This window comes from Bos javanicus, chromosome 17 (genome assembly GCF_032452875.1).
Source record: "Bos javanicus breed banteng chromosome 17, ARS-OSU_banteng_1.0, whole genome shotgun sequence".
NCBI lineage: Eukaryota > Metazoa > Chordata > Mammalia > Artiodactyla > Bovidae > Bos > Bos javanicus.
Window position 1 is genome coordinate 72,886,821 of NC_083884.1, and position 19,211 is coordinate 72,906,031.

General features: G+C 62.0%; 2 protein-coding genes across 5 annotated transcripts; one reads left to right on the forward strand and one right to left on the reverse strand.

Moving 5' to 3' along the window:
- The first annotated feature begins 495 nt into the window (after positions 1-495).
- CDC45 (cell division cycle 45) lies at positions 496-15,479 on the forward strand. 4 transcript variants are annotated; one of them, XM_061385687.1, is made up of 20 exons: positions 496-580; positions 693-752; positions 2,068-2,160; positions 3,530-3,667; positions 4,470-4,616; positions 5,316-5,371; positions 5,803-5,851; positions 6,590-6,651; positions 7,092-7,142; positions 7,356-7,475; positions 7,721-7,852; positions 7,987-8,085; positions 8,659-8,817; positions 11,794-11,932; positions 12,004-12,087; positions 12,407-12,525; positions 12,824-12,900; positions 13,879-14,028; positions 14,204-14,269; positions 15,324-15,479. In XM_061385687.1, exons 1-19 carry the CDS (start codon positions 530-532, stop codon positions 14,266-14,268), a joined length of 1,851 nt encoding a protein of 616 aa, XP_061241671.1. In that variant the 5' UTR covers positions 496-529; the 3' UTR covers position 14,269; positions 15,324-15,479. The 4 variants fall into 4 exon arrangements, with proteins under 4 accessions (XP_061241671.1, XP_061241672.1, XP_061241674.1 ...); XM_061385688.1 differs by having other exon boundaries at positions 13,927-14,028; XM_061385690.1 differs by lacking the exon at positions 13,879-14,028.
- A 2,189-nt stretch (positions 15,480-17,668) lies between these two features.
- Positions 17,669-18,970, reverse strand: CLDN5 (claudin 5). Its single transcript, XM_061385698.1, has one exon. The coding sequence runs from the start codon at positions 18,849-18,851 to the stop codon at positions 18,195-18,197; it is 657 nt and encodes a 218-aa protein (XP_061241682.1). The 5' UTR covers positions 18,852-18,970; the 3' UTR covers positions 17,669-18,194.
- Between the last annotated feature and the right edge of the window lie 241 nt (positions 18,971-19,211).

The following is a 19,211-nucleotide window of genomic DNA, read 5'->3' on the forward strand; positions in this document are numbered from 1 at the left end:
TGTAGTGAAAGTGAAGGCGCTCAGTCGTGTCCGACTCTTTGCGACCCCAAGGACTGCAGCCCACCACGCTCCTCCGTCCATAGGATTTCCCAGGCAAGAGTACTCGAGTGGCTTGCCAATTCCTTCTTCAGAGAATTCCCGAAGCGTACATGAGTTTAATTTGTTGCGAGGTTTCTTTAACCTGGAGATTCCAGTTGGAGGAGGGGAGTGGGCATTTTTTTTCCCCCCAAAGTAAAGTGTACGGAGCGTAGGGTTTCTGGAGAATCAGAGTCGCACCGGACTTGCGCGACCCGCAGTGCGTGCAGCCTGTGGAGGACGCTCCTCTAGGGGCCGGCCGGAGTAGTCCTGTCGTGAATGGCGGAGCATAAGTGTCGCTCCCAGCGCGGGCCAATCAGAAAAGCGGAGAGGCGGGGACCTGAGTCGCGATTGGCTGTCCCCCGGGGCAATCGGGAGAGCCCGGACTTGGCGGGAGTCTTGACGGCTGCCAGGCTGGCCGAGTCCCATCCCGGGGTGTCCAGGTGCCGCGGTCATGTTCGTGTCCGACTTCCGCAAGGAGTTCTACGAGGTGGTCCAGAGCCAGGTGAGCCCTTCCTGGGCTCCGAGACTGGGGGAAGGGACGAGGGCGCGCGACCGTGGGGGCAGGAGGGGCCGGGGTTCTCGGGGCTGCTCTCAGCCAGCTCTCCCCCCGACAGAGGGTCCTTCTCTTCGTGGCCTCGGACGTGGACGCTCTGTGCGCTTGCAAGATCCTTCAGGTGAGGCCTGCTGGCTGGGCCGGCGAGGGCCGCGGGGGACCGGGGGCAGGCGCGAGGGGTGGACCGGGGCGGGAGCTCGGCCTGGGGCGGGGACTCCCGCCAGGTTGCGCCCGGGTTAGGTGGGTTAGAGGAGAAGCCGGCAGAAGGCCACAAGCTGGGCACAGAACGGCTGCGTTGGAGAGACCGGTAGACCTGCAGCGCCTTCTCACCGTTGGGGTTCGAGGCAGAAGAATCTGACAGTCGAGGGCACTGGGGTGTCATCAGGGATTCTGGAGATACTGACTCCTTAATTTAATAGGAAAGAGCGTTGTTGTTCCGTCCCTCAGTCGTGTCTGACTCTTTGTGACCCCATGGACTGCAGCACACCAGGCTTCTCTGTCCTTTACCTTCTTCCGGAGTTTACTCAAAGTCATGTTCTTTGAGTCAGTGATGCCATCCAACCATCTGATCTTGTTATCCCCTTCTCCTGCCTTAGATCTCGCCCAGCATCAGGGTCTTTCCCAATGAATCAGCTCTTCTCATCAGGTGGCCAAAGTACTGGCACTTCAGCATCAGTCCTTCCAGTGAATATTCAGGGTTGATTTCCTTTAGGATTGATTAGTTTGATCTCCTTACTGTCCGAGGGACTCTCAAGAGCCTTCTCCAGCACCAGAGTTTGAAGGCATGAATTCTTCAGTGCTAAGGAAAGATTGTTGTTGTTCGGTTTTAAATATGGTTCAGGGCTTCCCCGATGGCTCAGCAGTAAAGAATCCACCTGCAATGCAGGAGACGTGGGTTTAATCCCTGGGTCAGGAATATTCCCTGGAGCAGGAAATGGCAACCCACTCTAGTATTCTTGCCTGGAGAACCCCATGGAACCTGGCAGGCTACAGTCCACGGGGTTTCAAAAAGTCAGGCCTAAATGACTGAGCAGGTGGCCACACAGGCAAGGTTTATAGGAGCTTTGGTCAGGCCCTTGGGTCGGGAACGACTCACCAAAAACCTGGAAACAGCGAGTTTTTCAGCAGTGTGTTCCTTTGGTGATGTTCAGCAAAACTGAGGTACGGCTCAGTGGACTTTCATGTTCCCATTACCTCCTTGCTGACGTCAACGTTCACTAACCTTACGTTAGCATCTGTTGTCTCTCAGCCCATCTTTTTTTTCTTGTAATGTGCATTTGATGGACAGGGAGGCCTGGCGTGCTATGATTCACGGGGTCGCAAAGAGTCGGACACGACTGAGCGACTGAACTGAACTGAACTGAACTGAATGTGTGTTTCAGGATGGATTGCAGACGTTCTAAATACAGTAGGCTTTGAAAATTCTCTCTCTCCAGGCCCTGTTCCAGTGTGACCACGTGCAGTACACGCTGGTTCCAGTTTCTGGGTGGCAAGAACTTGAAACTGCATTTCTAGAGCATAAAGAACAGGTATGAGAGACGCATTTGAGAATATTGGGCTTTATCTCTCAATTGGCAACTTCTTAACACTGAGCATTCTTTCTCTTTCTATGATGGTGCTTCCCAAGTGGTGCTGGTGGTGAAGAACTCAATATTTATACAATGGCTTGTGTGTATTTCTAACTATCGACTTTCTTAGGTTACACAGAAGAGAGAAGTGAGCCCTGTGTGTGGTGACTTACCGTCCAATCGCAGGGACAAAATTGACAACAAAAACAAGATCGTGAATAAGGACAATCTCTAGCTCTGAACCTGTGTTTAGACACATTTCACTCTCAGGTGCTTGGAATTTGGAAGGTTGTTTCTGATACAGCCTGGTTAAAATTACTTTACATTAGATCATTATTTCACATTTATTTTTCCAAGAAGTGTATCCCAGTTTCCAACTGGAAATTCAGGAACATACTTTCTCCCTTTGGAATTTGGGCCATAGAGACCAGGTCTCTTCTCAGCTCTACATGGAGCTATTATGAGAGACGGGACGTCTGAGACCCCACCGCCCCCCGGGGAGGGGCTGCTCTCTGGAAGAGGGTCTCAGAGTTTCTGGCTGCAAGGAGGACTGTCTGGCAGAGACAAGTCCTCGCCTGGTGCTCCTGTCATCATGAGAGGGATCTATGCCAGATCATATTTACAAGGAAAGAGTTTTCTGTAGTGATAGGATGTAACAAAAAGCTTTACTTAATATTTAGTGTTAGTTGCTCAGCTGTGTCCCACTCTTTGCAACCCCATGGACTGTAGCCCGCCAGGCTCCTCATTCCATGGGATTTCCAAGGCAAGAATACTGGAGTGGGTTGCTATTTCCTGCTCCAGGGGATCTTCCCGACTCAGGGATTGAACCTGGGTCACCTGCATTGTCAGGCAGACTCTTTACCATCTGAGCCACCAGGGAAGCCCGACTTAATAGTCAGGTACTTGTTAAATGCAAGCTACCTCAGACTTGCTGGAATCTGACCGGGTGCATTGCTGCCAGGACAGAGAGGAGTCTGTCGCAGAAGACTGGGTGACATGTCGGGAGGGACCCCGCTATGCATTTGAACTCTAGGTCTGCCCACATCTTCTGAACCCCATGCCTGAGGCCAGAAGAGATTTGGCCTTTGCCTACTCCTCGTTGGCAGGACAGTCATGGTACCTGCCTCACAGTGTCGTCCTGGAAATGAACTTGTGCATGGGGTTGTTAAAGCACTCGGCACAGGCCAGCTGTGGCCATCTCTGGAGCCCCTTGCAAGCAGGGCCTCACCGTGCATCGGGCTGGATGAGTCCCTGCAGGACTCAGGCCTGGTGCTGAAGGCAGATGGCCGGCCCCGTGCGCTTACTCACCGCGCCCCTCTCCTTTGTCCAGTTCCGCTATTTCATCCTCATAAACTGTGGCGCGAACGTGGATCTGTTGGATATCCTCCAACCCGATGAAGAGGCCGTGTTTTTCGTGTGTGACACTCACAGGCCAGTCAACGTTGTGAACGTGTACAGCGACACCCAGGTAGGCCGGACTCCCCGAGCTCTCCTGTCCGTCTGTCTGTCCCTTTCATGCCACAGCGTCAGGCCTGGTGTTCTTGGCAAGGCATGTGTCCATCTTGCCTATAGGGGCTGGAGCAGCCTGAGGACAGGCCCTGGTCTTGTCCACCTTTGATGAGAAACACGTCACCTCCCTCAGAGGTGCTCAGAAGGCATGTGTGGGACTCGCTTGACCCAGGAGGCACAGGGTCCAGAACCTGCTCCGAGTGCACTCCGAGCTCAGGCCAGCCAGCTTTATTGACTATCCGGACCTCAGAGGCACCTGCCCTCTAAATGGGGCAGGACGCTCCCTGGCTGCCCGGGTGGTGTGGGGTCCAGGACAGTCGTGTGGGGCCCGGTGAGCCTGGCATGAGCTCTCTGAGCCGCCCGTGGGCACACACCCACAGTAGCCTCAGCCCTGAAAGCCTCTCACGAAGGACCTCTTTTAGGGACAGGACTTTTGCTCGCTGCGAGGTCACAGGTCTCTGTGTCCTTGGTTGGAGGCTGAGGTGCAAGGTGTTCATTTTGTTGGCTGAATGTGGGCCTAAGAGGGAGTGTTTTATCCAGACTCCCAGGCTGCGATTCATGGGGTCGCAGAGAGTCAGACACGACTGAGCGACTGAACTGAACTGAAGTGACCGAGGAGTCGTTCCGTCTGCAGGCTCCGTACTCTCTGTGTACTGAGTGGGGTGCAGATTCGGAAGATAAGACTCTGGGAGAGAAAACGTGTGACGGATAGTTTTCCATTAAGGAGAGGGGAGGTTGATGGCTCTGTGTTTTAATCATAGATCAGATTGCTCATTAAACAAGATGATGACCTTGAAGTTCCCGCCTATGAAGATATCTTTCGGGATGAAGAGGAGGATGAAGAACACTCGGGAAATGAAGGCGATGAGGGGTCAGAGCCCTCTGAGAAGCGCACACGGCTGGAGGAGGTGGGTTTGCACCTTTCACCACAGTCTTAAGGAGCTGGTCACTCCTGAAGGTCAAGGGTCAGCCCAGAGCCTGTGGGCCCAGGCAGAGCTGGAAGGCAGAAGGTTGGGCACTGACTCTGGGCAGAATGTCTATTTGGATCTCCTGCCCATTTTTTTATTAGGTTGGTTTATTTGTTTTTTTTTTTTTTTTAACTGAGCTGTTTGAGCCCTTCTGACCAGCCTGGGAGTCCCATAGGCGTGAGGGCAGGGTACAGGACACCACTCGGCACTGTGAGGAAGGTCAGAGAATTCTTTGTTAATCTACCAACAAAACCTGGGGGTTTTACATAATAACCTTCACCAGGTGTACAGTTCCGTGAGGTTTGACAGACGTATGAAGTCACGAGATAGGGAGGCATTCCATCACCCTCCAGAAGGTCCCTCGTCAGGACCGTCACGTGCCATTACACACCAGTTCTGACGTCACTGCAGATCACATGCAGGTGTCGGAAGTGAGCTGGAATCGCGTGTGCACCTTGCCCGCGTCCCCAATGGTGACCTGTCAGCCCCTGAAGTAGGACGCGGGACACCGCTGTCACCACAGAGACCCCTGCTGGCTCCCCCTCCCACCCGCTGGCCTGCCGTCAGATCTGAACCCTCCCAGGCCAGGGCTGAGCTCCTGGCTCTTGCTCAGCCCTCTGTTCTCTTTGTCGTGGTCAGGAGATCGCAGCGCAAACCCTGAAGAGGAGGCAGCGGAGAGAGTGGGAGGCCCGGAGGTGAGACTGCGTCCCGTGGCGGGAAGGCGGCCAGCAATGCCCGTCTGTGCTGCACGCTAGGGTCATGGCTTGCGTGAGCGCCTCTTGGCCGGCGCCTGCGCCCCTCCGTTTCGCTTCTGGTCCCGCGAGGGCCAGGCCAGTCCCCAGGTCGCCCAAACACACTGTCCATTGGGGGTGATGCCCTGGTCCTTTGGTGTTCTAATTTCTAAGTATAGATCCTTCTGTTTACAGACTCTCACAAATCGGATAGATGGCAATTGTGTGAAACATCTCGTAGGGAAAAGAAAGCGTATAAAAGAAACTTAAGTTACCCAGACTTCCTTTTCACCCTGCACATCGTGTTTCTTGGGTGCCTTGGGATTTTAGCATCTTCCCCAGTTTTCTTCCTGTTCTGCTCCCTGGTGAAGCCCCGGCGTCTTGTGTCCTTACAGGAGAGACGTCCTCTTTGACTACGAGCAGTACGAGTATCATGGGACGTCGGTGGGTACAGACGGGTGCGGGCACGGTCCCGGCCACACTATGGGGGCCACCGTCCTAGAACAGGAACAGGACGGTGCCTCCCAGCCCCGCAGCCGCCTCTGTGTGGCCAGGGGGAGGGCTGAGCCTCTAGGCCTCTCCTGGGTGAAACGTCACTCAGGCCAGGGCTGCCCGAGGGGTGGCAGCTGTTGTTTCTGCTCATCGTGAGGACACTGAACGGGCCTGTTCATCTGTGCAGGGGGCTAGGACTCTGGGCTCGCACAGGCCCTTCAGTGTCCTTGTGTCCTGGGACGAAGTTTGTACGAAAGACACATCGTGTCAGCTTGGGGTCGCTGAGCACAACTTGGGACCTTGAGGAGCCCCAGAAAATAGGTTTCCAGTGAAGCATGCTGTGTCTAGTCTTAGAATCTGGTCCTGGGGCCCTGACTCTGAGCCCGTATTTCCAGAGCCCTTGTGTGGCCGGGGCCCCACTGGCCTCTACAGGACGGTCCTTCTGAGGCACAGGCGGGCAGTCTGGCCGGGAACAGACCCCCGGCCCCTCAGATGCCGGACGCTCCCTCGGAGGCTAGCCTCCTCGGAGCTGCTGAAGGAGACCTGGAGTCTCAGGGCAGATGGGTTTTAGGGCTCCCAATCGGACCCTTCTCCCCCACCCCAACTCCGTGTGGGACATTGGGGCCCAGGCAGCGTGGGCTTGGCCCTACCCTGAGCAGGACCACCGGCCTCGGCCCGTCTCTTTTGTAGGCTGCCATGGTGATGTTCGACCTGGCGTGGCTGATGTCCAAGGACCTGAGCGACATGCTGTGGTGCGTGGGCCCCTCCGAGCAGTCAGGTCCCCTGCGGCCGGGCCGGGCCCCTGCCAGTGCTGGCTGCAGCCCCGTCCTGTACTCGTGCAGGGGCCTGGTTTCCTTCCTGACTGTGGCCCTCAGCGCACACAGACTCAGGGGGGACAGTGGAGTGTCACGGCCTCAGAGGGTCTGGGGGTGGGGCCTGGGCTGCCAGCCCTTCCCAGCTGACCGGTCAGCCTTGCTGCCCAGCAAACTTGAGTGTGAGGTTTGAGCAAGCCCACGTGCTGCCTGGCACCTTTGCAGCCCTGGTGGGCAGTGAGCTCCAGGGCAGGGTTGCCCATGGGCCGCCTCTGGGTCTGCTGGGGCCTGGTGCAATGGAGCGTCTGGGTCAGACCCCACTGGCCGGAGGTGCCTGCGAGTGCCACTCGCCCGTTCCCAGCTGTGTCCTCTCCCTCCAGGTGGGCCATCGTTGGACTCACGGACCAGTGGGTGCAAGACAGAATCACCCAGTAAGGGCGCGTCCCCAGGCTGCCTGAGGTCGGCTGCAGCGGGCTTGCCGCAGGGGCTAGGGGGCCGCGTCCCTGCAGGGGCCTTTGAGGAGGGGCTGCCGTGGGCCTGGGTCCAGTCATGTGTGGCCTTGTGTGGACACTCAGCAGCGGTGGGGGGGTGCTTGCCCCGGGCCCGGTGGGTGGGGCGGCGAGCCCAGGCGTGCTGTCCTCCAGGGTGAAGTACGTGACCGACGTGGGCGTGCTGCAGCGGCACGTGTCCCGGCACAGCCACCGGCGTGAGGACGAGGCGCACGCGCTCTCCGTGGACTGTGCACGCATCTCCTTCGAGTACGAGTATCCTCTGCTGTGTTCAGGGGCGACCCGTGTCTTAGGCCGGCCGGAGCTGGAGACTCCCAGCTCCGGGTGTGGCCACAGGGTCCCCTTGATCTCGCTGTGCGTCCACCCCTCCCAGGCTCTCTGTCCGGGTCAAGTCACGCTGAGGTCGGGGAGCCCCAGGGCCCCGGGGCGGCTGGTGGTGCAGGTGGCGGCCCGGGGCGGGGGCGGCTCACATGCGGCTGCAGCTCCTTGACGCGGCCCAGCCTCCGCCTGGCTCTCTACCAGCACTGGTCCCTCCATGACAGCCTGTGCAACACGTGCTACACGGCGGCCAGGTTCAAGCTCTGGTCCCTGCACGGGCAGAAACGGCTGCAGGAGTTCCTCGCAGATGTGGGGTGAGTGTCCCCGAGGCCCCGCCCCGTGGCCCCCCACCCACTCCGCGGAGCCCCGAATCTGGTCATTCTGGAGTGTCCAGGCTGGAGTGGCGGCCAGGGTTCGCGCCTCCTGTGACCAAGCGCCCCCTCCCCAGTCTCCCCCTCAAACAGGTGAAGCAGAAGTTTCAATCCATGGACGTCTCCTTGAAGGAGAATTTGCGAGAAATGATTGAAGAGTCTGCAAATAAGTTTGGGTAAACTCAAATTTCTATGGATTAAACTTTGTCAGGGTTTCAGTTTTAGCCACGTTCTGAAAATAATGCAGAAAATGAGAATACGGAAATAATTGGGACCTTCTCTTTGGGTTAAAAATAGAACCTCTAAAGTACCTGGAAAGTCTAGAGTTGGGGCCGAGATGCAGACGTTTGCAGTCGACCCGGCCTGTCTATCTCTGGACTCTGGGATCCCCCTGGGGCCCGGTTCAGACGAGGTGTGCCCAGCGCATCTGCTGGCCCTGCCGGAGGGCACGGGCCTGGCTGCTCCTGGCGTCCTAGGACACCCCGCCCCCTGCACACACACAGCCAGCTCCTGCTGCGCCCCACAAGCTGACGGCCTGGTGCCGGGCCCTTGGCATCCCTGCTGCGGGGCTGGTGTGCGGGCCTCCTGCCCTATCTGTTCTCTGACCAGAAGGGCCGTGCCGTGAGAATCTGTGGGGGCTGGCGTGGGGGGGCGGTGACGTCTTGCGGGGGTGCTGGCCCTGGAGCTGGCCCAGCGCAGGCCGCTCTGGGCACACGCAGACGGCCGCTACATCGCTTGCCCCGCTGCAGCATGAAGGACATGCGCGTCCAGACTTTCAGCGTCCACTTTGGCTTCAAGCACAAGTTCCTGGCCAGCGACGTGGTCTTCGCCACGATGTCGCTGATGGAGAGCCCCGAGCACGGCTCCGGGACGGACAGCTTCACGCAGGCCCTGGACAGCCTCTCCAGGTAGTGGACGTGGCCGCGGCCCAGCCCCACCGGCCACTCCCGCCCCCGTCCCGCCCTGCCGCGGAGGCCCTCACGCAGGCGTGACCAGGGACGCGGGAGACACGCGGCCGGCTTCAGGGGGAGTGCTTTCCTTCCGTGTGATTCTTAGATTTCTCCACTGTCTCGCCTCCCGTGCCTCTTTGGGCGCCTCTGTCTCTTTTAGTCCAGTCTTCTCTTCTGAAGTGTTTTCCTTCTGTTTCCGTTTCCCTGTCCCACTTCCTGAGACGCACCGTCTTTAACTGTCTTCTGACTTGTTTTGAAATAGGACGTTAGGGTTCTGGGCCTCTGAGGATGCGTCTTTGTAGTCAACCTTCCTTCTCGAGAGCGAGGCCGTTCTCCTTGTCCTTTCTCCTGTGGGTAACTGTGACCAGATTGGGCCATTTCTCGTGTGTTGCGCGTTCAGTCTTCCTGACTGTTTCGGGGGGGGCTGCCCTGGCCCCTGGTCGTTGCCCCGACTGCCGCGTGGCCCCTGGGGCCTCGGCCCGCGGCTGCCTGGTCTTCTGTCTTCCTGAGGCCTCCGCTCCTCTGCCACCGCCCTGATGCTGACACTGCGTCTGCTGGCCAGCTGGGGGCCTCCTCCCCCTGCGCTCGCTCACGGGCAGCGGTGTTGCTCCCTGTGTTCCGAGTGTGAGTCTTAGAACCAAAGGTCACTGGTTCTACAATGTCATTGCTCTGTCTTTATCTAGGAGTATGGGAAAATCCAAACACTACTGTCGGCCGTCCCCACCCGTCTTAGAGCCGATGGGCCAGCCTCGGCCATTGTCCGCTGACTTCCTGCCGCAGCAGAGCGCTCAGCCCAGTCTGTGTGCCTTCCCCCTGTCCAGACAGTGCTGCCCCGTTGTTAGCTCCTTCTTAGCTTTAGCATCCTCGCGTCTTGGTCCTCTCTCCCAGGTCGTGAGAAAAGGTTGGCAGCGTCCCTCGTTTTCCCCTCCCCCGCCCCTCTCTCGATGTGAAAATGCTTCCGTGTGTTCACCTCTGATAATGCTGAGTCGCGGGGCAGAGGACCGAATGTGAGCTGTCTCACCTGTGGCTGTAGGCTGATTCTGAGGGATGAAGCTCAGTGAACAGTGGTTCGTGGTTGGGCTGATAAAATATCCCAGAGTCTCTAACGCAGGGCGGGTGTGTGTGTTACTCACTCTGCTGCTGCTGCTGCTGCTAGGTCACTTCAGTCGTGTCCGACTCTGTGTGACCCCATAGACGGCAGCCCACCAGGTGCCCCCGTCCCTGGGATTCTCCAGGCAAGAACACTGGAGTGGGTTGCCATTTCCTTCTCCAATGCATGAAAGGGAAAAGTGAAAGTGAAGTCGCTCAGTCATGTCCGACTCTTAGCGACCCCGTGGATTGCAGCCCACCAGGCTCCTCCGTCCATGAGATTCTCCAGGCGAGAGTACTGGACTGGGGTGCCACTGCCTTCTCCATTAGTCACTCAGTTGTATCCAATTCTTTGTGGCCCCATGGACTGTGTCTGGCCAGGCTCCTCTGTCCGTGGGATTCTCCAGGTTAGAAGACTGGAGTGGTTGCCATTGCCTCCTCCCGGGAACCTTCCTGACACAGGGGTTGAACCCGCGTCTCCTGCTTTGCGGGAGGATCCTTTGTCGTCTGAGCTACCTGGGTGGTGACCACATTCCTTCTGGCCCTGCAGCTCTTTGTTTTCCCTGGAGCCTCCTTTACCGCATCCGTTCCCAGCTCTCATCCCCGAGCGCCTTCTGTCCAGGAGAGCCTGGGGCTGTGACCTCGGCTCCAGGCCACCAGGCCTGCTGTCGACCACCCAGACAGTGGACCGGGGCGGCCGGGCTCCTGGGCTGTCTGCACGCCCTCATTCTGCAGGAGTGTTACTCTCAAGCGGCTCTTAAAGAAGGGGCTGCTGAGGGAAAGATTCTGTGCCCTAGCACGTCTGACGGCGTCCTCCACCCTCATTTGGGTGCTGGTCTGGCTCGTGCAGAATTCGGGGTTCCTCCCCGCCTCCTAGCTGCTGAGGTGCTGAGGAGCGGTCCAAGCCATTTTGGTTCTTGTTTCTCTGTAAGTGCACCCCAGACCCCACCGGAAGTTCTCGGGACCTTTTTCAGTTCTCAGCGTGCGAGAGGTCTGTGGTGCGTGGGGCGGGCTGAGCTTCCGGGTGAGCCCGAGGGCACGCTTTTGGACTTTGTCTTCACTGTCCCCCTCCCCCCAACACATCTGTCTCTCGATCTTCCTAGACCCTGGGAAGGCGCTCAGCCTCTCAGTCTCGGGCTTGCCTTCTGTCTCCCAGGTTTTGGCTCATCTGTGTGAGGAGCTCTTCTGGACTTTATCCTGTAGCCTTCAGGGGAGCTCTTTATGTGCTGCAGCCATCATTCTTTCCACAAACACGTCTCAGTTTCTGATTGTTCCATGTTCATAGCATCCTGTTCTTGGTTTATGAATGTATTGCCCAAATTTCTCTGAAGACACCAACTGGCCTTCATTTTAACCATTCTTCTGGTTCCAGATTATGTCCAGTCTCCTCTAAGGCTATGGTTTCGGGCCACAGGTCTTTCTCAAGTGTCTGGTGCTCCTCAGCCACCAGTTCGGGGGTGCAGGGCGGCGCTGTGGAAGCCCAGCAAGCCCAGGGTCTCTGGGGACGATCTGCAGGTGGAAGGCACGGCCTCGTCTTGGCAGGCGGGAAGCCAGTGTGGCATTTCGGGGTCCTCACCTGCTGGGTATGGAGGTTCTCTTGAAGACCTCACTGCTCCACAGAGGGGAAGCCCCCTTGGAGTGGGAGAAGGGGCGGGGTCCCTGGTACCCCCATGCCTCCCCGGCCAGAACCCTGCAGGTCACCTCGGCTGGCTTCCAGTCTCCTGTCCTCTGACGCCAGCCCCTCCCCGTGACGTCCATCCCCGTGGATAATCACTGTCGCTCCTTCTCACGTGGGAGCCGGGCGCCCCTGCGAGCTGTGGCGCCACCACGTGTCTGCCGTTGCAGGGGTAACCTGGACAAGCTGTACCATGGCCTGGAGCTCGCCAAGCGGCAGCTGCGTGCCACGCAGCAGACCATCGCCAGCTGCCTCTGCACCAACCTCGTCGTCTCCCAGGGGCCCTTCCTCTACTGCGCCCTCATGGAGGTCAGCTCCCTTGCGCGTGCACCCCCGCCAGGCGCTCCGGCCGCCCCTGACCGCACGCCCTGCACCCACAGGGCACCCCGGACGTGGCGCTGTTCTCTAAGCCCGCCTCCCTGAGCCTGCTAAGCAGACACCTGCTCAAGTCCTTCGTGTGCTCGGTGAGGGTGGGGGGCCTCCGGGGCTGGGGTCCTGTTGAGCAGAGGCAAGTGGGGGAGGCGTGGGCCTGGGAGGACCTCCTGGAGGAGGTGACAGCCACGTGAGGACCTGGAGCAGTTGCGCGGGGAGCAGCCGGGGCCTGGGAGGGCCTCCTGGAGGAGGGGACAACCACGTGAGGACCTGGAGCAGTTGAGGGGGAGCAGCCGGGGGCCCCGGAGGCTGGGGCGGTGGCCTGGGACTCGGGCATCTCGGGGCTCCCAGGCGCTGGGGGCGCTCACCCGGGCACAGGCCATGACCGAGGTGCGTGTCCCCGCCCGGCAGACAAAGAACCGGCGCTGCAAGCTGCTGCCCTTGGTGATGGCCGCTCCCCTGAGCGCGGAGCAGGGCACCGTGACCATGGTGGGCATCCCCCCAGAGACGGACAGCTCAGACAGGAAGAAGTGAGTCCAGGGGCCGGGTCTGGGGGGTTCCAGCCTCAGTGCCAGGCCGGGGACGGCCTTCTCCACCTCGGCCCCAGCGCCCTGCGCCCCCCTCTCCTCCCCTCCCCTGGCCCATCCCAGCCCGCCGCGTGTGCCTGGGACCCCACCCCACACACTCTGCAGGGCGTGGGAGGCGCTGGGGGCACACCCGCTCGAGGGCTGAGCAGGGCTGGGCTTGGGGCCGGGGGGTGGGCAGCGGCCATCCAGAGCGGCCTGAGGCCCTGGGTGGTAGCCAGCGAGCATGCTTCTGTGTCCCCAGCTTTTTCGGCCGGGCGTTTGAGAAGGCGGCAGAGGGTACCAACTCCCGGGCACTGCACAACCACTTTGATCTCTCTGGTGAGCGTCCCTGCACGGCGCCCGCGAGGCGCCCAGGGCCCCTGCCGGCAGCCCTCCTACCTTGGGCCTGCGCCGCGGCCCAGCCTCACGGTCCAGCCTGAGGCCACTTCCCCGGAGCCCCGAGGCTGCCCAGCAGAGGCTGCGGGGGCCAACCCTTGGGAGCTGCCAGCGTGCACACCACCCGCAGCCTCTGAGCGCCAGGGGGGCACAGGGTCACGTTTGGCCCTGTCTGCTGTCTGTCTCTCCGACGTGAGGGGCTTCACCGCGGTGCAGTGAGCCCAAGCCGCTGTAATAGAGCAGCACAGTGGGTGGAGGGGCATGAGACCACGGAGATGGACTCCTCCCCATGCGGGGGGCCGGCTGGTCAGGGTCTCACAGGGCTGCTCCCCTGAAGCCCCTCTGCTGGGTGTGTAGACGCCGGCGTCCCCTGGGTCTGTGCTCTTCTCTTCCACAAGGGCTTCAGTCAGACCAGCTCAGGTCCCTCCGTAGTGACCCCCAGTAATCTGGTCACCTCTTTAAAAGCCCACTTCCACGGACTTCCTTACTGGTTCAGTAGCTGAGAATCAGCCTTGCAACGCGGGGAGCACGATTTGAACCCCTGGTTGGGGAGCTAGGAGCCCACGTGCTGTGGAGCTGCCGGGCCATGTGCTGTGGAGCCCGCGGCCACAGCCAGAGACCCCTCAGAGACAGGCCGGGCACAGCCAGGCCCGGCCGCGCAGCGGGAGGACCCTGCCTGCCTGTGCGGGAGACACCAGAAACGAGGGTTCGATCCCAGGGTCGGGAAGCTCCCCTGGAGGAGGGCGTGGCAACCCTCTCCAGTGTTCCTGCCTGGAGAATCCCACGGACAGAGGAGCCTGACGGGCTACTGGCCATGGGGTTGCAAAGAGTCAGATGCAACTGAGGCCCGAGACCTGCCTTCCCCCTACGGTCTCTGGGCTCTGGAGCCGGCATCTTCCCACCAGGCCATTCTCATTGCAGCCTCATGGAGGCGGTCCCCCCAGCAGCAGCCCCCTCCTCCCATTTCAGACCTGAGACCGGAGGTGGTGCTGGCCGGCTGGCAGGACACCCCGGCTTCCCCAGGTTGGGGCCTCCAGGGCGGAGCTGCTTGGCTCCCCCACGCCCAGGCAGGTGGGTGGCCGGGCCAGCCTGCCCCTTCTGAGGGCTCAGCAGGCCGCGTGGGGCAGAGTGCCCAGGGAGCCAGGCGTGCATGGAATGTGGGGGGTTGCTGCCGGGCCGTGGGAGTCAGTGGCGCCCCTGGCCGCCCCGGCCCCATTCCAGCGGTGTTTTCCTTTCATTAATGCAGTGATTGAGCTGAAGGCCGAGGACCGCAGCAAGTTCCTGGATGCACTCGTGACCCTGCTGTCCTAGGGTGAGTCGGGCAGGCTGTGCTGGAGCTTTGCCACAGAGCCCGGCTTCTCATGCTCGAGGCCAGGCGGGGCCCTGCGGAGACGGGCACAGCGCCTTCCCCCGGGGCCGCCTGCCCCAGGCTAGCAGGGCCGCAGCAGGTGCGCTGAGCGGGCTGAGCTCATTAGGCTCCTGGAGTCCCTTCACGGGGAGCCGGAGTCTGCCCTGCTCTGGCCACCGGGTTGGTCAGGCCCTGGGCTGGGACCCGCGGGGCATCTGTCAGCACAGACTGACAGCCCAGGTGCTGCTTGGCTGCCCCCACCGCAGCGCCCCAGGGCCCTTGGGAGATGGGCGGGGCCCTGCTCTGTCCAGTGAGCCCTTCAGCCCAGGCCCCCCGCGGCAGAGGCCCGGCCCAGCCCCGCCCTGAGCCCTGGCTGGGACACAGGCCCCGTCCTGGCTCCGGAATGGGTGTGGGGGTCCCTCCTGCCGGCCCAAAGTCTCCAGCCCCTGGTTCTCTGCTGACCTCAGGGCACGGGAGCCCCAGTGGCTCCACTGAAAACAGTCTGGGGCCTCCGGGACCCCAGCCTCTCTCGGGGGGAGCACAGGACTTGGGATCAGATTTGGGTCTTCTGTGAAGTCTGTGGGGGACCCTCACCAGGCTGTCCCTGTGTCCTCATCTGAAACAGGGCTGACACCCCTTGGGCCTGGAGGGCGGGGCCTCAGCAAGGGCCCTGGGGGCTTGAGTCAAAGGTTCCAAGTGCGGGTCTCTGCAGCGGGGCGGGCACTGGGGACAGGCCCTTCCCTGCAGCCGGCTGAGTGATGACATCGTGCCCGTGTGAGCCGCACGGAGCCCGGGTGGGCCAGCCTGGGAGAGTGGGGGCAGCCTGGGCGGGGCCCGCAAGGGGAGGAGGTGCTGGGCCAGGTGGCCTTCGGGGCCTCAGGCAGGCGGGCGGCAGGGACCCCAGCCGTGAGCGCTGGGCTGCTCGAAGCAGCCAGTGGGCCGGAAGGCTTGGTCGCTGTCTGATCCGGGGAACCGTTAGAACTGTTTACATTTATTTTTTCTTTTCTGTCTTTTCCAGAGTTTGATTTCTTCAGCAGTAACCTCCTCCTCCTTTTTTGTGTTGACTTGCTGTTATTTAGGTTTTAAGTTATGGACATGGTTTTAGACACAGAGACAATGGTTTTTAACGGAATAAAATGGCGCCTTAATCTTGGGTCTGGTCACAGGGCCAGCACTTGGTTGTTCCCTGAGCCTTCTGTGTCCAGAGGGGCCTTGGTCCTGTGTCCCAGGCACCCTGCCGCCCAGCGGGAAGTCCACATGGGGAGTGACCTCGGGGCTCCCTGGACAGCGTGGGTGGAGCCCCGGCCCCCAGCGCCCGTGCTGACCGCCATGGTCCAGCAGGACCACCCGCTCTAGCTTCCAGCCTCTTCCTCTGTCCACTGGCCTCAGACCCATGCTCTTGACTGCGCACCCGTCCAGGCCCACCCTCCACTCACCCCAGCACCTGTCTGCCCAGGCACCCCCGCTTTGCGGCACCCCGGGTGGGGACTGAGCGCAAGGCCCAGTTCAGGAAGGGGGGCCAGGGCCGCATGGTCAGCGTCAGCCCTGTCCCATTATGGGAGCTCCAAGCTGGGTGGGCCTGCAGGTCTGAAGCCGTGGGCTGGGCTGTCCCCAGAGCGCCCGCGCGGGCTGAGGGTGGCCAAGGGTGCCCCCTCTGCCTGTTGGCGAGGAGACCATCCTTCACACACATGGCTGACACTCTGGCCTCTGCCTGGAGTTGAGGGCCCCAGGGAGCAGGCGGGCTGGAGGAAGCACAGTGGTTTGGGCAGCTGTTAGGTTGGTGGGAACAGCCCGGAAATCAGGTCCAGAAGTTGAACGTGGGTGGGGGGGGTCTCTGGGGGGCCTGGGGGAGGGTGGTGGGCAGTGCGGTGGCTGCCCTGGGGCCACGGCTCCTCTGGAGGGGAGTCTGCCCCCTCCCAGGAGGGCCGGAAATTCGCCCTGATCGGGGTGGGGATGGCAGCCTGGCCCCCGGGGCCCCACGCTCCCCACCGTGGCCGTGTGCAGGAGCCAGGGCTGGGCAGCGACCATTCGGGGTCCCGGTGGGGGCCTGCGCCTGCAGTCAGCTCAGCAGTGTCCACGGGCTGTGCCCGGCGCTGGTGGGGCCTTGTGGCCAGGGCAGACGGGCTGAGCCCAGGACCACACACACCCCGTCCTGGGGGCTGCTCCGGGTCAGGCCCAGGTGGCGATGCTACCAAGGCTGCTGGGGGCCTCCGCCCGGGGGCCTGGCCCTCTGTGCTCTTCCCGCTGGGGGGAGCTCGCGCCCCCAGACAGTTCAGCCTCCCTGGAAGTCCTGGGACTCGGGGCCAAGTTCACAGCAGCTGCCCTGAGCCGCCGCCTCATGTTCTGCCCCTCCCCACGGGGCAGCCTGGCCAGGCCTGGGAGACTCCTTACCTCGGGACCCCAGGAGCCTAATGAGCTCAGCCCCCTCAGCACCCAGGCCTCCTGGATGTGAACTGGGGCAGATGCCACACCCTCCCCACTGGTGGGTCTGGAGCTCCTCCAGCAGCATGGATCCCATCCACTGTCCTCCTGCCCCGGCCTTTGGCAGACGGGGAAAATGCATTAATTCAGAGTGCTTAGAAGAGGGCTGGAGGCACTGAGATCTTGGTGGGTGTCACAGGTCTGGCCCACTCTGCCATTGTGGGGTGCCCACCCAAGGCCTGATTATGGCCAGCACCGGCTCCTGGGGGCCCCACCCCCAGGAGGAAGGACACCGGGTACACCCAGCAGGGGCTGACATGGACATGCTGACGGCTGGCCCAAGTCCGGGCTGGCTGCCAGGACACCAGGGTGGGCGCAGGCCTCTGCAGGGAGTCAGGGTTGGGGGCTGGAGTCCAATCTGGGCAGCCAACCACCAGGGCCTCCTCCCCGTGGCGTCGTGGCTGTCGAGCTGCAGCCCCCTCTCCAGAGTCCCTCTTCCCGCTGCGCCTTGGCAGCAGAGACCTCGTCAGCGCCGTGCAGATGCCTGCCCGTGGGAGTGATCCAGGGATGGCTGAGCCCTGAGAGGGCAGGTGGGAAGCATCTGCCTGGTGGTGCCTCGCGCCCAGTCCCCTCAGCAAAGCCAGCAGCCCTGGCACTGCCTGCATCCCAGGACCCCCCACGCCTGCTGGGTCCACCTGCAGCAGCTGCTGGGGTCTGCCTCAGCCCCTGCACCCACCCCTCCCCCGGGGACTCAGCAGTGGCCCTGCTGGCGGCTGTTTCCACCCAGTGGGAAGGCGACCAGATGCCAGGGGACCTGAGAAGTGGCCGTGAGGTTTCCCAGTTCCCAGAGGGCCAGCCTTGCTTATTGGGAAGAAATCGGGTAGATGGGCGGGTGAAAGGGGTGGGCACAGGGAGTGACGACAGAGGACAGGACACAGTGGGGAGGGTATCCAGACCGTTTACTAAGCAGAGTCGCACACCCCCCACAAGCTGCGAAGGTGGGCAGGGTCCCGGCCCCACACCCAGGATCTGGCGTCTGTAAGCCTCGCCTGGCAAAGTCCAGGGGGTGAGACAGGGAGGTCCAGCCCGTGGGTGTCGTCTAGTCCGGCTGTAAACGTCCCTCTGGCAGTCCAAGCTGGGGCCCCTGGGCTCAGTCTGTCCCTCTGAAATGTGGAGCCCCTGGGGAGGGAGCGGGTATCTCCAGTCCAGCGCCCACACAGCCGAAGGAACGCGCGCCCAGCCCATGTGGTGGGGCCAGGACCGCGCAGGAAAGTCACTGCTAGAGTCCTCCCGAGCGCGCATCGCCGTTGCGGGGCAGGGCGCAGCCCAGGCTGGCCGGGCGGCGGGAGAGGACGGGCCGCTGACCGGAGTCCAGTGTGGGCGCGGAGCCCCGAGTTACGGAGCCGGCGCGCGGCACACCCCAGCGGAGGCCGATCCCCCGACCGGTCCTCCCTCTCGCGGCCCCGCCTCAGACGTAGTTCTTCTTGTCATAGTCGCCGGTGGCCGTCGGCCGCCGCGACGCCGAGTACTTCACCGGGAAGCTGAAATCCGGGCGGCCGGTGCAGACCCAGGCGCCGCAGCACACGAGGCCGCCGCCGCACATGAGCAGCGCCGAGGCGGCCCAGCCAATGTAGAGCGCGGCTCCCAGCTCGTACTTCTGAGACATGGGCACGGTCGGGTCGTAGAACTCGCGGACCACGATGTTGGCGAACCAGCAGAGCGGCACCAGCGCCAGCAGCCCGCAGAGCGCGTAGAGCGCGCCGCCCGTGAGCGCCACGCGCGCCTTGGCCGGGCCGGGGGCCACGCAGGTGGTGCACTGGGCGCCTGCCAGGGTCACGAACAGCGCGACGAGCGCCAGCAGCACGGCGCCCACGGTGAGGGCCCGCGCCGCCTGCACCTCGGGGCTCAGCGCCAGCACGGAGTCGTACACCTTGCACTGCATGTGCCCTGTGCTCTGCACCACGCACGACATCCACAGCCCCTTCCAGGTGGTCTGCGCCGTCACGATGTTGTGGTCCAGGAAGGCCGTCACCTGCCACATGGGGAGCCCGCACGCCAGAATCAGGCCCACCCAGCCCACCAGGCACAGCACCAAGCCGAGAATCTCCAGCGCCGCCGACCCCATGGCTGGAGACGAGACGCGCGCCCGACGGCCCGGGGCCTCGGGGCGCGCGCGGCTCACTCGTTCAGTCTCCAGGCCTCGCGGCACCGCAGTGCAGCCTCGGGTCTGCGGGCGCGTCTGGAGGGGCTTCCCTTTTGAAGGTTCGGGGGCGGACTCTGCCCCCCACCCGGCCCTGCCCCCTGCCCCGGGCAGCCAATCCGCGCGCGGCCATCTGTCCGCAGCCAATCGCTGGCACCGCCGGCAGCCGGAGTCAGAGAAACAACTGCGCCCAGGGTAGCCGGGTAGCCGGGTAGTGGGCTGCGGGGGCGGGAGGAACCGCTGTCCTGGTCTCTGCCGAGCCCATTCGGGGGTGGCCTGGGGTGG

Excerpts from the sequence above, each read along its gene's own strand:
- CDC45 (XM_061385687.1), top strand. The coding sequence starts at position 530 with ATGTTCGTGTCCGACTTCCGCAAGGAGTTCTACGAGGTGGTCCAGAGC. Across the intron at positions 753-2,067 it reads GCGCTTGCAAGATCCTTCAG|GCCCTGTTCCAGTGTGACCA; the intron begins GTGAGGCCTGCT and ends CTCTCTCTCCAG. Across the intron at positions 6,652-7,091 it reads GACCTGAGCGACATGCTGTG|GTGGGCCATCGTTGGACTCA; the intron begins GTGCGTGGGCCC and ends CTCTCCCTCCAG.
- CLDN5 (XM_061385698.1), bottom strand. The coding sequence starts at position 18,851 with ATGGGGTCGGCGGCGCTGGAGATTCTCGGCTTGGTGCTGTGCCTGGTG.